Genomic DNA, 13,986 nt, shown 5'->3' on the forward strand with positions numbered 1-13,986 from the left:
CTGAAAATTTAAGGAGTACACTGCATGTACGCAGGAGGGACTTGTACAAGAAAATAGTACACTGCATGTACACCGCAGATACTTTGAAATTTGTGCAGTACACTTCATATACGCGGGAAAGACTTGTACAATTTCTTTTGGCATTTATACTTAGTTTTTTTTTTATAAGTTAAAGTCTGAAGTAAACTTCATATACGCGGGAGGGACTTGTTCATTTTCTTTTGATGTTTATACTTAGAATTTTTTTAGGTAAAAGTCTGAAGTACACTTCATGCAGGAAGGATTTGTACATTTTTTTTTTTTTTGGAAGCAAGAACTTGATTTCCGAGTAACTTTTATCTTAATAGCATAGAATAGTTGCGCTCGCCCCATTGGAAAAAATCAATCCAAAATTTGTTGGTGCGCTACTTTTTACGGACGTAAAAGTGTATTAATGCTTATATAATTCCAGTCCTGGATTGTTCTCAGATGGATTTTAATCAAAATAAATATATACTACGCACACATCGTCTATAATAAATCATAACACTTATATTTAGTTGCATTAAAGTTGTTTCCCTTTGATGCAGTTATGCCATTTTCTTCAAATGTTTACCAAATTACATGCTACAAAAATTGATTTATTTCATTGAAAAGTGGATGAAGAAAAGCATACTAATTTATTTGGTAACATCAATCTACATTATTTTGGTAAGGGCAAATACTTATTGATGCATGTCACTTATCTTTTTTCTGTTTTTTTCTGTCCAAATGATCAGCATTTGCATACAAAAGTTGGTGGGGTAAGGAATTTACATTATCACAGCAGTTTCGCCACAAGAGTACACAGCATGTATGCAGCAGGAGTACACAACATGTACGCCGCAGGACCCGGGCCAGGAGTACACAGCATGTACGCCGCAGGCTCATTTGCATGTGAAAAGTGTATGTGCCGCGTACATGCTACGTACTATTTCCCGCATACTAAATTCCTCCAGCGTACATCATGTGTACTATGTAGTCCACAGCATGTACGCAGCAAGTAGTACGCGGCAGAGCTCATTTGCATGTCAAAAGTGTACTACAAACGTACTATCGGTGTATGTGCGGTGTATATCCTGCGTACTATTTAAAGCCCTTGATTTCAGTACACATCATGTACGCATCATATACGCTGTATGTACACAGCAAGAGTACGCAGCAGGCCTTTTTCTTCTGTAAGGGGTGCGTCAACAATTTGTAAAAAAAATCTTCTTGAAAATCACTGGGCAGAATTACACCAAACTTCACAGGAATGATCCTTGGGTGGCCCCCTTTCAAAATTGTTCAAAGAATTGAATTCCATGCAGAACTTTGGTTGCCATCAACCAAAAGGAAAAACTTAAAAAATCTTCTTCTTAAAAATCAGAAGCACTAGATATTTGGTGTGAAGCATTGTCTATTGGACCTCTACCAAGTTTGTTCAAATTATGACTCCGGGGTCAAAATTGACCCCGCCCCAGGGGTCACTTGATTTTACATAAGAAAATCTTAAAAAATCGTCTTCTCAAAAACCAGAAGGCCTAGAGCTTAGATATTTGACATGTAGCATTGCCTATTGGACCTCTACTAAAATTGTTCAAATCATGACCTCGGGGTCAAAATTGACCCCGCCCCAGGGGTCACTTGATTTTACATAGGAAAATCTTCAGAAATTTTAAAAAAATAAACCAGAAGGCCTAGAGCCTAGATATTTCACTTGTAGCATTGCCTAATAAACCTCTACAAAATTTGTTCAAATCATGTCCCCCGGGGTCAAAATTGACTCCGTCCTAGGGGTCACTTGATTTTACATAGGAAAATCTTTAAAAAAAATCTAAATATAAACCAGAAGGCCTAGATCTTAGATATTTGACATGTAGCATTACCTAGTAGACTTTTACAAAATTTATTCAAATCATGACCCCTGGGGTCAAATTGATACAGTACATAGAAAAATCTTCAAAATTTTCTAAAAAATAAACCAGAAGGCCTAGAGTTTAGATATTTGACATGTAGCATTGCCTAGTGGACCTCTACAAAAAGTTTTCAAATCTTGTTTTTAAAGTTACTTTAAGAAAATTTCAACTATATTTTCTCGTAATTCTTTTGATTGATTTTTATTATGATCTTTTGACCTTGAAGACTTGTCCTTAAGTGCAATGATAACAGGTGAGCGATATAAGACCATCATGGCTCTCTTGTTATACTAAGTGTTCCTTGTGTTAACTTTGACATAACATATGGTATCTTGAATCTGGTTTAAAACTGATCTTTATATCTTATTTCTATTGCTGCCTATGTTTTACTTTAACTTTTTTTATAGAACCTTATTTTGTACTAATGGGTTGAATATTTTATGAAATTGCTAATATTGTCTGAATAACTGTATTTGCAGAAGTTTGAGGGGCCCGGACTCTGTTCCTGCAGCAAGACCAGACTGCAACCGTTATGTCGAAGCACTTGTTCACAGGTTGTCTGTTGCTTTTCCTGGGTCACGACGCAGGGACAGGTCTGGTCACGGTGGTCTCTGATTCTAGAGTCGTACTCAAAAATCAGAACCACTGTTTTCAACAGTGCACCAGTTATGCAGGGAACAAGTATCCAGCTGCCATAGATCAGCCAGAAGACATTGAAGGCCTGGTATGTTTAAGCAATTAAAAACATTTGAGCATGATTTCTGACAATAATTAATGGGGCGGCTTAGTTATGATGCACTGGAATATGTAGAAAGGAGCCCTTATGAATAAGCACTTTCATTAGAATAGATTATGTATTTATATATTATTGTTAATTCTGTGGCTTCAGATATTTAGGTAGAGAAAAATCATTATATACATAACCACATAATTCATTGAATAAATATCTTGATCAAAGGTTTGTTAACATTAAATATTTCTCTTTATTGTATTTTCCGATATTTCATGCACAATGACACAGAAAGGGAAGTCAGTCGCCAAGTGCTGTACCAGGGAATCCGTCTGCCAGAAGGGAATCTCTCAGCCCCAGATCCACTGCCAGAGCCAAAGACTTACCCAGCTAATTTATCCCATGGCAGTGGTGAGCCTTTTCAGTTTCACTTGCCGGCAGACACCACTGGTACAGCACTGCAACAAAACAGAAGTAGACAACTAGCTCCTCTTCTACCATCAACATCACCTACGTTGTATGTTGCAACAGCTGTAACAACAACTGCAACATCAACTGCAACAACAGTTTTGACACCGGCCTGTGATGTCCCATATACAACGCAATACAGGAAAAGAAAAGCAGAAGCCGAGTCAATGGGACATCATAGGAGATCATACACAAAGACAAAACTTGCAGAACATGTGGACACATAATTGAAAAAGAGACTCATATAAATTATTTCGGAAATTTATTTTGTAAGAATACTGAAGAAAGAACGTACGAGGAATGGAAGAAACAGTTTTCGGACAGAAATTATGGGAAGAAGAAATAGACAGGATGAAATATATTTGGATTTTGGACTTGAAAAAGATTTATTTGGAACTTTTATTTCGGAAAATATTACAAGATTTAACAAAAACAAAAACAACTTTTAATGCTGCCTACCCTAGAGGTTCATACACGTTTGAATCAGTTTGTAATGTTTCTTTCCATTAATCAAAATTTTGTTGCAAAAATTGTTGCCAATTAAACCTGTTTTGGTAATTCCATAGAAATGACAAAATTAATCACATATAAGCTGAAAGGGTAGAAGGTCCCAAGCCCTTCATAACATCTGTTTACAAGTGGTCATGTAATTTCTATATCATTTTATTGCTATTGTTTAGTTTTTTTTTAATGAAAACAAATACACCCACTTGTAATCGGTATGTTAAAAGCAGAGGGAAAGTTGTCTTTACTTTGCAGTCAAAAGTGCCTGACCCTGTAAGTGTAACTATATTCTTTGGAAGTCAAGAGTACCTGACTAAGTAAGTGTTATAAGTTTTTAATGCTGTAATGTGGCAGTTACATTCCCTGGAAGTCAAGAGTGCCTGACCATGTAAGTGTACAAGTGTTAAATGCTGTAATGTGGCAGTTACATTCCCTGGAAATCAAGAGTGCCTGACCATGTAAGTGTAACAAGTGTATAATGCTGTAATGTGGCAGTTACATTCCCTGGAAATCAAGAGTGCCTGACCATGTAAGTGTAACAAGTGTATAATGCTGTAATGTGGCAGTTACATTCCCTGGAAGTCAAGAGTGCCTGACCATGTAAGTGTACAAGTGTTAAATGCTGTAATGTGGCAGTTACATTCCCTGGAAATCAAGAGTGCCTGACCATGTAAGTGTAACAAGTGTATAATGCTGTAATGTGGCAGTTACATTCCCTGGAAATCAAGAGTGCCTGACCATGTAAGTGTAACAAGTGTATAATGCTGTAATGTGGCAGTTACATTCCCTGGAAGTCAAGAGTGACTGACTATGTAAGTGTAACAAGTGTATAATGCTGTAATGTGGCAGTTACATTCCCTGGAAGTCAAGAGTGCCTGACCATGTAAGTGTACAAGTGTATAATGCTGTAATGTGGCAGTTACATTCCCTGGAAGTTAAGAGTGACTGACCATGTAAGTGTAACAAGTGTATAATGCTGTAATGTGGCAGTTACATTCCCTGGAAATCAAGAGTGCCTGACTATGTAAGTGTAACAAGTATATAATGCTGTAAGGTAACAGTTACATTCCCTGGAAGTCAAAGGTGCCTGACCATGTAAGTGTAACAAGTATATAATGCTGTAAGGTAACAGTTACATTTCCTGGAAGTCAAAGGTGCCTGACCATGTAAGTGTAACAAGTATATAATGCTGTAAGGTAACAGTTACATTCCCTGGAAGTCAAGAGTGCCTGACCATGTAAGTGTAACAAGTATATAATGCTGTAAGGTAACAGTTACATTCCCTGGAAGTTAAGAGTGACTGACCATGTAAGTGTATAATGCTGTAATGTGGAGTCAAGTGTGCCTTACCATGTAAGTGTAAAAAGGTGTAAGTATATAAGCTAAAAGGTGGCAGTTACATTCCTGGGTTGCTTCAGAGAAAACAGTACCAAATTGCAGTGTATTTGTGGCTTTTTATTGTCAATAGAAAGAACTTTGTGACAGATATAGGCTTCTTCAAGTTGAGTATAAAGTTTGAAAACCTAAAATATGGTCGTATAAAGATGGTATAAGCCAAGTTTTTGAAAGAAAAAGACCAAATGATGAAATTGTGACAAAAAACATATAAAAGGGTGTTACTCTGTATGGGAATTGAAATTCCATCAAAAAAATTCTGTCCACATTCTCGATAGCGCAACTAGTTTCGTGAGAGGGCGTTTTAGAGCAGAAGAGGCTCAGTTAAACTTCTATGAAGAAAACACTGCACTCTGCAGAAGTCAGAGGAAGGTTGCAGAGCAGTAAGTGAAAACCCTTGCTGTGCAAGAGGAGTTTTTTAAGTTGGCAACCAAGACACTGGCAGAAAAGAACATAAGATTCTTTCACTGGTTATAGGTGCAGATGGGAATTTCCGGCCTGGAGGGTAACTGTTTAGGCGGTAACGAAGTTCCTACCGAGTTACCGCCTAAACAGTTACCCGAGAGCCAGATATTCCCATCTGCACCTATAACCAGTGACAGAATCTTTTTCTTGCATACCGATATCAAGATATAATAATAGAAATAAAATCAGTCGAACGGCTTTCTTTTTAGAACTATTTCTTATAGCAGCGTATTTAAACAAAGTGCGGGAAATCAACGTCCGTAAACAGGAAAGACGTCATGACGTTTCAAAGACATACAACAATGTTTAGTTCCGGTTTTGTTTTATCAGTTCCAGCGTAACATTATGAATTTTTGATAAAATAACGTGTTTTGAATCGAGAAATATAATATCAGGAACAAAGAGGAACTGTCAAGGTATTGGATTTTTATTCCGTTTTTCGAAATAAAATATAAATAACTACATAAATCTTCTACATATATGTAGTTCGTAATACGTCATTTAAAGCACGAGAGTCATCTTACACCCCGGGGTATAAGATGGATTTTTCCAGCACCGGTAAAAATACTGGAAATCCCCGTCTGGTATGCAAGAATGATTTGTCCGGCATCCTGGATCTTTTTTACAGAACAGTAAGTTTACTGTACTTTAAATGCCACAATTCATTAATATTTCTAAGGTTAACAATAAGCATTATTATACCCTTCTTGTCTACAATGATAAAATCCAATCACCCAAGAAAGAAATATTTTGACTATCAAAAACATTATTTTCAACCTTTTTGACATGTGACCAAGTGAAAGTAACTGTCAGGTCATGTGACCACGCTTATTATGCCCCCGAAGGGAGGCACATTAGTTTTTAACTGTCCGTCCATTCGTCACAACGTTAACTATTTGCATGAAGGCACTTTACTTGCGAACCACTGCACCCAGGACCTTCAAACTTCACATGCTGATAGTACTTGTTAAGTACACGACCCCTACTGACTTTGGGGTCAAAGGTCAAGGTCACCAGGTCAAAGGTCAAGGCGCTGCGGGGGGCATTTGTCACCATTAGTAACGGCTCTTGTATTTTGAATGTCATATAAGCATTTTACCAGTAACATAGAATTCTTTAGGCCTTACAATATTGGATCTGATATAAATGATACTAAGAAGTTGATATTCAAATTGAAAAAGACTACAACATGCAATTTTCAAATCGATTATCACCATTTTTCAAAAGAATTTTCACCCATTGATATTGAAGGAAATCCCGATTTAAAACATTTTTTTGTCTTAATCTATGAAAATTTTGTATCAAGCAGAAATGGATATTGACAAATTTCAACATGTTGATAGCAAAATATGATATCAGCAAAGGAAAACATGTGCTCAGTGACAAAATTACATTATCGCTAGCCTATCAACTCTCTATCAAAATAGATCTTTACCTTGTATTCATAGTTTTTATGCAACAACTGTAATTTCAAATTATTTTATTTCCTTTAATTTGATTTAAAACACACAGTTTTATATCTTTCAAGTCACATTCACACACTATTTAATTATGTTCTTTAGATTTGCATTAAATGTGCATTAAGTTGCAAGCATTTTAAATGTGCCTTATGTAAAAGAAGTACAAAAAAGATAGATTTTCAACACTATGTTCTTTTTTTCTTGTTTACTTCAGATAAAAAGAGGACAGCATATAAAGGAGGATGAAATTCAATGTACAAAGTTGAAAACTGAGATATTGTAAAGTAAATCTTGTAGCACTTATTTACTTTGTTGTTTCTTAATGGTTTCAGCACATTTCTGTCTGCCAGTGAAGGCAGAGGAATATAGCTGTGGCTTTGTCTGGACTGCCAACTTTTCATCAGCCCAAAACTATATCAATTATTTGATGTGGAGTAATTATATAAAGGTTCATCATATAGCAGTTTTTATTTGTAATTATAAAACATGGTAGAATTTGAAATTTAAACTCAGCATAGGGAAAAGCTGGTCAAACTGTATTAGTACGACAAGAGGTATGGTCCTTTGTTCCTGTAAACATCATTGTGGTTTAAACCGTTTTCTGTCCTTCAAAGTAAGAATAGAAGGATTTCAATTAAACTTGGTAGAAATGTAAATTGCTGCAGGGCAATGCTTCCCTGCAGTTTCTTTCAAATTTGCTAAGGAAGTTTTATAACCATTTTACTTGTACATAAGCATATAATTATTTATGACCAGTTATGGGAGAAATCAACAAACATAGAATGTGGTTTAATGGTCATGAAATGACCTTGTTTATTTTTACAGAGAAAAACATATAACATGTTTATTGTATGAAAAAACAGGTTTCTGAAATTTTTTACCAAGGAAAATAAATTTATAAAAGTAAATAAAGTAAATAAAATGTGGAGGTTTCTTTAGAAATGGCCAATGGCCAAAATGGAAGCTTGGGATACCTCTCTCTAACTGAATTTGATTAAGTGTGGAGATGGGGTAGGTGGTGGGTAAAATCAGAAATTCCTTTGTGTTTAATGTAACCCACGCTCAAGAGAACTGGATCAAACCGGTTCTAGAAAGGTATAAATTCCGTGACGCCGTTCCTCCCACTGCCCGTCATAAATTGCGCTGATGCTAGTAAGCATAGCTTGTATTTATGACCAGTTATGGGAGAAATCAACAAACATAGAATGTGGTTTAATGGTCATGAAATGACCTTGTTTATTTTTACAGAGAAAAACATATAACATGTTTATTGTATGAAAAAACAGGTTTCTGAAATTTTTTACCAAGGAAAATAAATTTATAAAAGTAAATAAAGTAAATAAAATGTGGAGGTTTCTTTAGAAATGGCCAAAAAGATAGGAACTGAAAGAGACTATCTTCCCCCACATTTTCTAGGGAATTCCAGAAAAAGGGAGAAAGTGAGAGAGGCACCCATTGAGACAAATATGTGTAAAATATACATTAAATAAGTATTTAAATACCATTGCATAACAAACGCTTTACATATTTCTTAAAAGAAAACGATATCAAAGACCCTAGTATATAATATCTTTAACATTCAGCTATGACATAATAATGTGACTAGTGAGTAGGGTTTTACAGCGGATCAACACGAAATGGTCATATATCACTGAGATAATGTGACTAAGTACACAAGGTAAAATATATATGCATGTATAATATATACTAAAGGCAATATAAGTCTGTTATAAAACGGTAATTATATGTAACAAAGTGACTAGCAAATAAAGCACATTAAACCGATAACTTATTGCACGTAAACCTGGTTTTCCTATTAAACAGATGGATAATAATACTTCTGAACTAAACTTACTAAATAATCGTCTGCCATGGAGCAGATATTGCCTTTAAAGAAAGTTACTTGTAAGCAATATACATGTAAACATTTGTCTTCGTGGCTTATCTAATTACCAGCCCAAGCAAGTAAATGATAAGTTATTGTATCTAATAAAAGTCATGAATATACAGACACATGCATGCAATTATATGCAATGTGGATGATCAAAAAAAACAAATATATATACAAAACATACCAAGAAAATCAAATGGTTCATGTATGACCTCATCGCCCAGAGGTCTGCAAGTGTATGTATAAATTCAGCTATAGCCCAAGCAAGAGCTGATACGTTTCTCTTCTAGACAATAGACAAAAATCCTTTATTAAACTTGATATTCAGTTGATATTACAATGTAACTTATTTCAGGAAGTCTGCATAGTTACCATTTTAATTACGATAGTATCAATGCTTGTAGTCAGACTGTAAAAATATCAAGCATTTGCAATGTCTTGTACATATGAAATAAAATGAATTTTAAAAGAAACATAGTATTTGCATTAAAGATGCTAATGAAATGTTAGCATTATCTATAAAGTTACTAACAGAAGTAATGTTGACAACTTGTGACTAGCAGATGATAAGAGATTAACAATGTCTGACGACAAAATGTAACTTCATTGTGCTAGTTGATAATAAAGAATTTCAGACCCAACATTTTGTTGTATAATAATAACAAGGTGACTACCAGCCCAAGCAAGTAGGTAAGAAATTATCTAAAAAACTGCAAACAAAGGGACAAATCACACTTTACTAGCCCAAGCAAGTAAAGTGTACCTCTAAGTCCTTTAAATGTAAATTGCCAAAAGAAGTATAAAACAAAGATGACGATTCTATACAATCCTAAAATATACATATATACATAAATATATACACCCTTACTGGCAAATCTGGTTGTTAAAATACCTGGTACTCCTATGGCTCAAGCCAGCAGTGATAAATTGTGTCTTGTGTGTATGTGTGTTTTCTACCTGTGTTATTAAATAAAATTATTGTAAGTATGCACCAGCCATAAGCCCAAGCATGTGGCTGTTAAAGAAATGTTTATTGTAAAATTTGGCTATGTGTTAGAGAGGTACAAATTTCGTGGTAAATGATCATGATCGTTCAACATGGCCGAAAATGTCGAATCATTGACGTAATAAGTCTAGTCAACTAAAAATCTGTATTTCTAATGTACTTTTGAAAAGCGTTACTATTCCATCTTCCTAGCAATCTAATTCTGGCATCTGAGAACCCCCTCTGTGCACAATCAGTCGCCTTACCTATCCTAAAGCTGTGGGACTTGTATCTTTTGCTATCGAGCCCGCAAAACTTCAGAGTAGAAGTTAGTTGTTTGTCAAACATTTTTCGTGGAACTGGCGAGCCTGAAGGTAGTGTGAAAAGAGGGCCAACAGATTCCCCTCGAATTGAGAGGTAGTCATTAAGTGCATGGACAGGAGATACTTGTGTGTAACCATGCGAAAAAGTAAGTGTATGTGGTTTCCCATTATTGTGTTTGAAAAAACGGTAAGTAACAGTGACTGATACTGGTTTTGAAGCTTCATGATTAAATTCAACATCTGTTGTTTGCAAAATAAATGACCTTGTTGCAGGTTTGCAGCTGGTAATCTCACTGCACCGAGAAAATGCATTAAATGCAAATAGAAACATGGCGGAATAAAGTTTTTCCTGATAGTGAGATTGACATACATGTTTTAATGCAGAAACTAACTTATCTAATAGTTTCACTGTGATGGGCAAACGTAAGTCATATGACGAGGACAGACGTTGAGCACCTTTTAACAGACTTGATATGAGAAAATGAGTAGTAGGGTCAGGTGCATTTGAAAGTTTGTGGACATAGCTTATACCAGACAGGTATGTGGTTATGGATTTGGAAGACATAGCCTTTTCATGAAGAAATGCCACAAATAAGGCTATCACTGATGATGAAATAGGCAAAGATATTGAACCGTTACAGTAAGCTTGGCTAAAGTCATGAAACAATTTCCATGCTCTTCTGTATGTCTCTAGCGTTGATGGAGCTAGTGAAGCATTTAATAAAGTTTCAAACCCTTGCAAAATATCTCCGGTTGAAGATGTGGGCTTACTATAGTTGGATTTGGTTTGCAGAACGGCGCTAGCTCCCTGAATCGCTGTATCTGAAAACGAGAAAGAGCGTCTGCTATACTATTGTCTTTTCCTTTGACATGGCGAGCTAAAAATACTATATTTTGTGTAAGACAGTGTAGGACTAGCTTTCTGATAAGGTACATTATACAATGAACTTTTGATGTCTGTTTATTGATAACAGACACCAGAGCTTCATTATCTGTGTGAAAAACTACCGTGTGATTTCTCCATAAATGACCCCATGTGAATACTGCCAAAACAATTGGGTATAGTTCTAAGAATGCGATGTTTGCTTTTTGCCAAGAGTGTGGGAAAGACCCGTAAAACCAGTTACTCTTATAAATCGCCCCATAGCCTTTTGACCCTGATGCATCTGTATGTAGACAAATGTTATCGCTAGAAAGCCGCTGTTCGTTGATGAAAAAAGATGTCCCATTAAAGTTTGCAAGGAAGTCTAGCCACATGGACATGTCGTGCTTGGCTGGGGATCTTAGTTTTACCTTGTAATGAAGCTTTTTAACGCCAATCGACAGGTTTATCAGGCGTCTTAGGAAAGCCCTTCCTGGTCTGATGACCGAACAAGCAAAATTCAAGAAGCCTATCAGGGATAGGAGAGTACGGAGTTGACATGTTTGTTTTGAACCAAGCTCGCGTAATAGCAAAACAGCTTTAGCTAGCTTGTCTTGTGGTAGTCTTGCTTCCATATGTATAGAATCTAGTGTTATACCCATAAAAGACATGACCGGTGAAGGAGGGAAAGTTTTTTGCTCATTTAGCGGCACTCCTAGTACTGTGCACATGCGACAGAAAGAATCAAGTGCTGACTTAGCCTCGAAGAAAGTTGGCGCAAGGAACAAAAAGTCATCAAGGATTTTGACTATATGACGTATGCCAAATTTGTTATGCGCTATCCATTTTAATGCTGTACTGAAAGTCTCAAAAATTTGACAACTTGAGGCAGCTCCCATAGGGAGACATTTATCATAGTAATATTTGTTTTCCCATTTGAAACCCAGTAAACTATAATCGGACGGACGTATTGGAATAATTCTGAAAGCAGAGCATATGTCTGTTTTTGCCATAAAGGCATTTCTACCTATCATTTTAATTTTTGTAATGGCGTCATCGACATTTGCATAGGAGACCTCTGTAAAGTCAGCGGGAATTTGATCATTCACCGAGGTTCCAGTATTGCGGGGATATGATAGATGATGAATCATTCTATATTCCCCTGGTTCTTTTTTCGGAACAACACCTATCGGCGAAACTTTAAGTTCTTGAAAGGGCTTTTCCAAAAATGGACCGTTTACGCGATTTGCTTTGATTTCTTTCATGATTTTTGCATCCACGATGTTATGATGTTCAATAGCAGATTTTAAGTTTGGACTGTCTGTACCGTCTCTATTACCCTGAAAATTAAGCTCGAAACCTAACTTGAAATAAATTCCGTGACGCCGTTCCTCCCACTGCCCGTCATAAATTGCGCTGATGCTAGTAAGCATAGCTTGTATATAAACCCTTACCATACTAAAATTCTTTAATGTGCTTGTCCAGCTTTCAATTTTGACAAGAGTTATTAACAATGAAAATGAATGCTTACCTAAATAAACTGACTCAACAGTGCAGATTATGTTCAGAATACACGGATGTGCAGTTTGATCTTGATCTGCACTGGTTGCAAAGTCAGAATCAATTATGTCCAGCATGATGAAGGTAAATACATTTGTAGTCAATTTTATAAGTGTCTGGATTCATAACATTTTTGAATTACAATGAAACATACCAGTATATTACAAATAAATACTGCTATATGATGAACCTTTATCATGGTATCTGCTAAGAAAAAGGACTGACACAAAAATTTAACCAAGTTGCAACGCTGATGCTGACATCGTGGAGAGTAGGATAGCTCTACTTATTCTTCGAGTAGTGGAGCTAAGTTTACTATTATTATTGATGGAAAAACTGCCATAGTTCAAATGATTGAATACACTTGAATTTTAATAAAAACAAAACATTGTGCATATGTTTTTTATCCTAATATTTTGTCCATTTCAACATATAAACAATACAATTCAGTATGTTTAGTTTTGGCATCAAATATTGTTTAGTTAATACCACATATGAAATATTGGTGAGCAAACAAAAAGAACTATATTCAGTTGTAAATAGATGGTATCAGAGGTACAATGAAATTCAGAGAGTGAAAAATAGTTACAATTTATAAATACAGTTTTATCTGATATTGGCAGGGTCTCAATGGAACCAAAAACAAGACCTGTCCGCAAGATAGCGCGCTCAACTTTTCTCATGCTTGACTCTGAATTAGAGCTTTGCCAGTAAAAAAAATTCCAAGTTAAAAAGGGACATAACTCTGTCAAAATACAAACCAGAGTTATGAAAATTGTGTCTCCTGGTGTAGATTTTGATAGTAAATAACTATTTTGAGTTTCAAGTCAAAAGCTTTAATAGTAACAGAGATATTTGACTATCAAAAATTTTAACAAAAAGTTCTAAGTTAAAAAGGGGCATAATTCTGTCAAAATTCAAAACAGAGTTATTGCGATTGTTTCTCCTGGTGTAGATTTTGATGGTAAATAAGTATTTTAAGTTTCAAATCAATAGCTTTGATAGTAACAGAGATATTTGACTTTATCAAAAACTTTAACCAAAAATTCTAAGTTAAAAAGGGGCATAATTCTGTCAAAATTCAAACAAAGTTATGGGGATTGTTTCTCCTGGTGAAGACTTTGATACTAAATAACTGTTTAAAGTTTCAAGTAAAAAGCTTCGATAGTAACAGAGATATTTGACTTAATCAAAAACTTTAACCAAAAATTCTAGGATTAAAAGGGGCATAATTCTGTCAAAATTCAAATCAGAGTTATGGGGATTGTTTCTCCTGGTGTAGACTTTGATAGTAAATAACTATTTTAAGTTTCAAGTCAATAGCTTTGATAGTAACAGAGATATTTGACTTTATCAAAAACTTTAATCAACGGCGACGACGATTCCATGGAGAGCACAATAGCTCTACTTTTTCTTCGAAAAGTCGA

The 13,986-nt window shown here is 35.5% G+C and overlaps 1 protein-coding gene across 1 annotated transcript; it reads right to left on the reverse strand.

Moving 5' to 3' along the window:
- Positions 1 to 10,854: 10,854 nt before the first annotated feature.
- Positions 10,855 to 12,456, reverse strand: LOC128553520 (uncharacterized). The gene has a single exon (XM_053534702.1). It carries the CDS (start codon positions 12,454 to 12,456, stop codon positions 10,855 to 10,857), a length of 1,602 nt encoding a protein of 533 aa, XP_053390677.1.
- Between the last annotated feature and the right edge of the window lie 1,530 nt (positions 12,457 to 13,986).

The sequence above is a fragment of the Mercenaria mercenaria genome, unplaced genomic scaffold, assembly GCF_021730395.1.
Source record: "Mercenaria mercenaria strain notata unplaced genomic scaffold, MADL_Memer_1 contig_3916, whole genome shotgun sequence".
Lineage (NCBI taxonomy): Eukaryota > Metazoa > Mollusca > Bivalvia > Venerida > Veneridae > Mercenaria > Mercenaria mercenaria.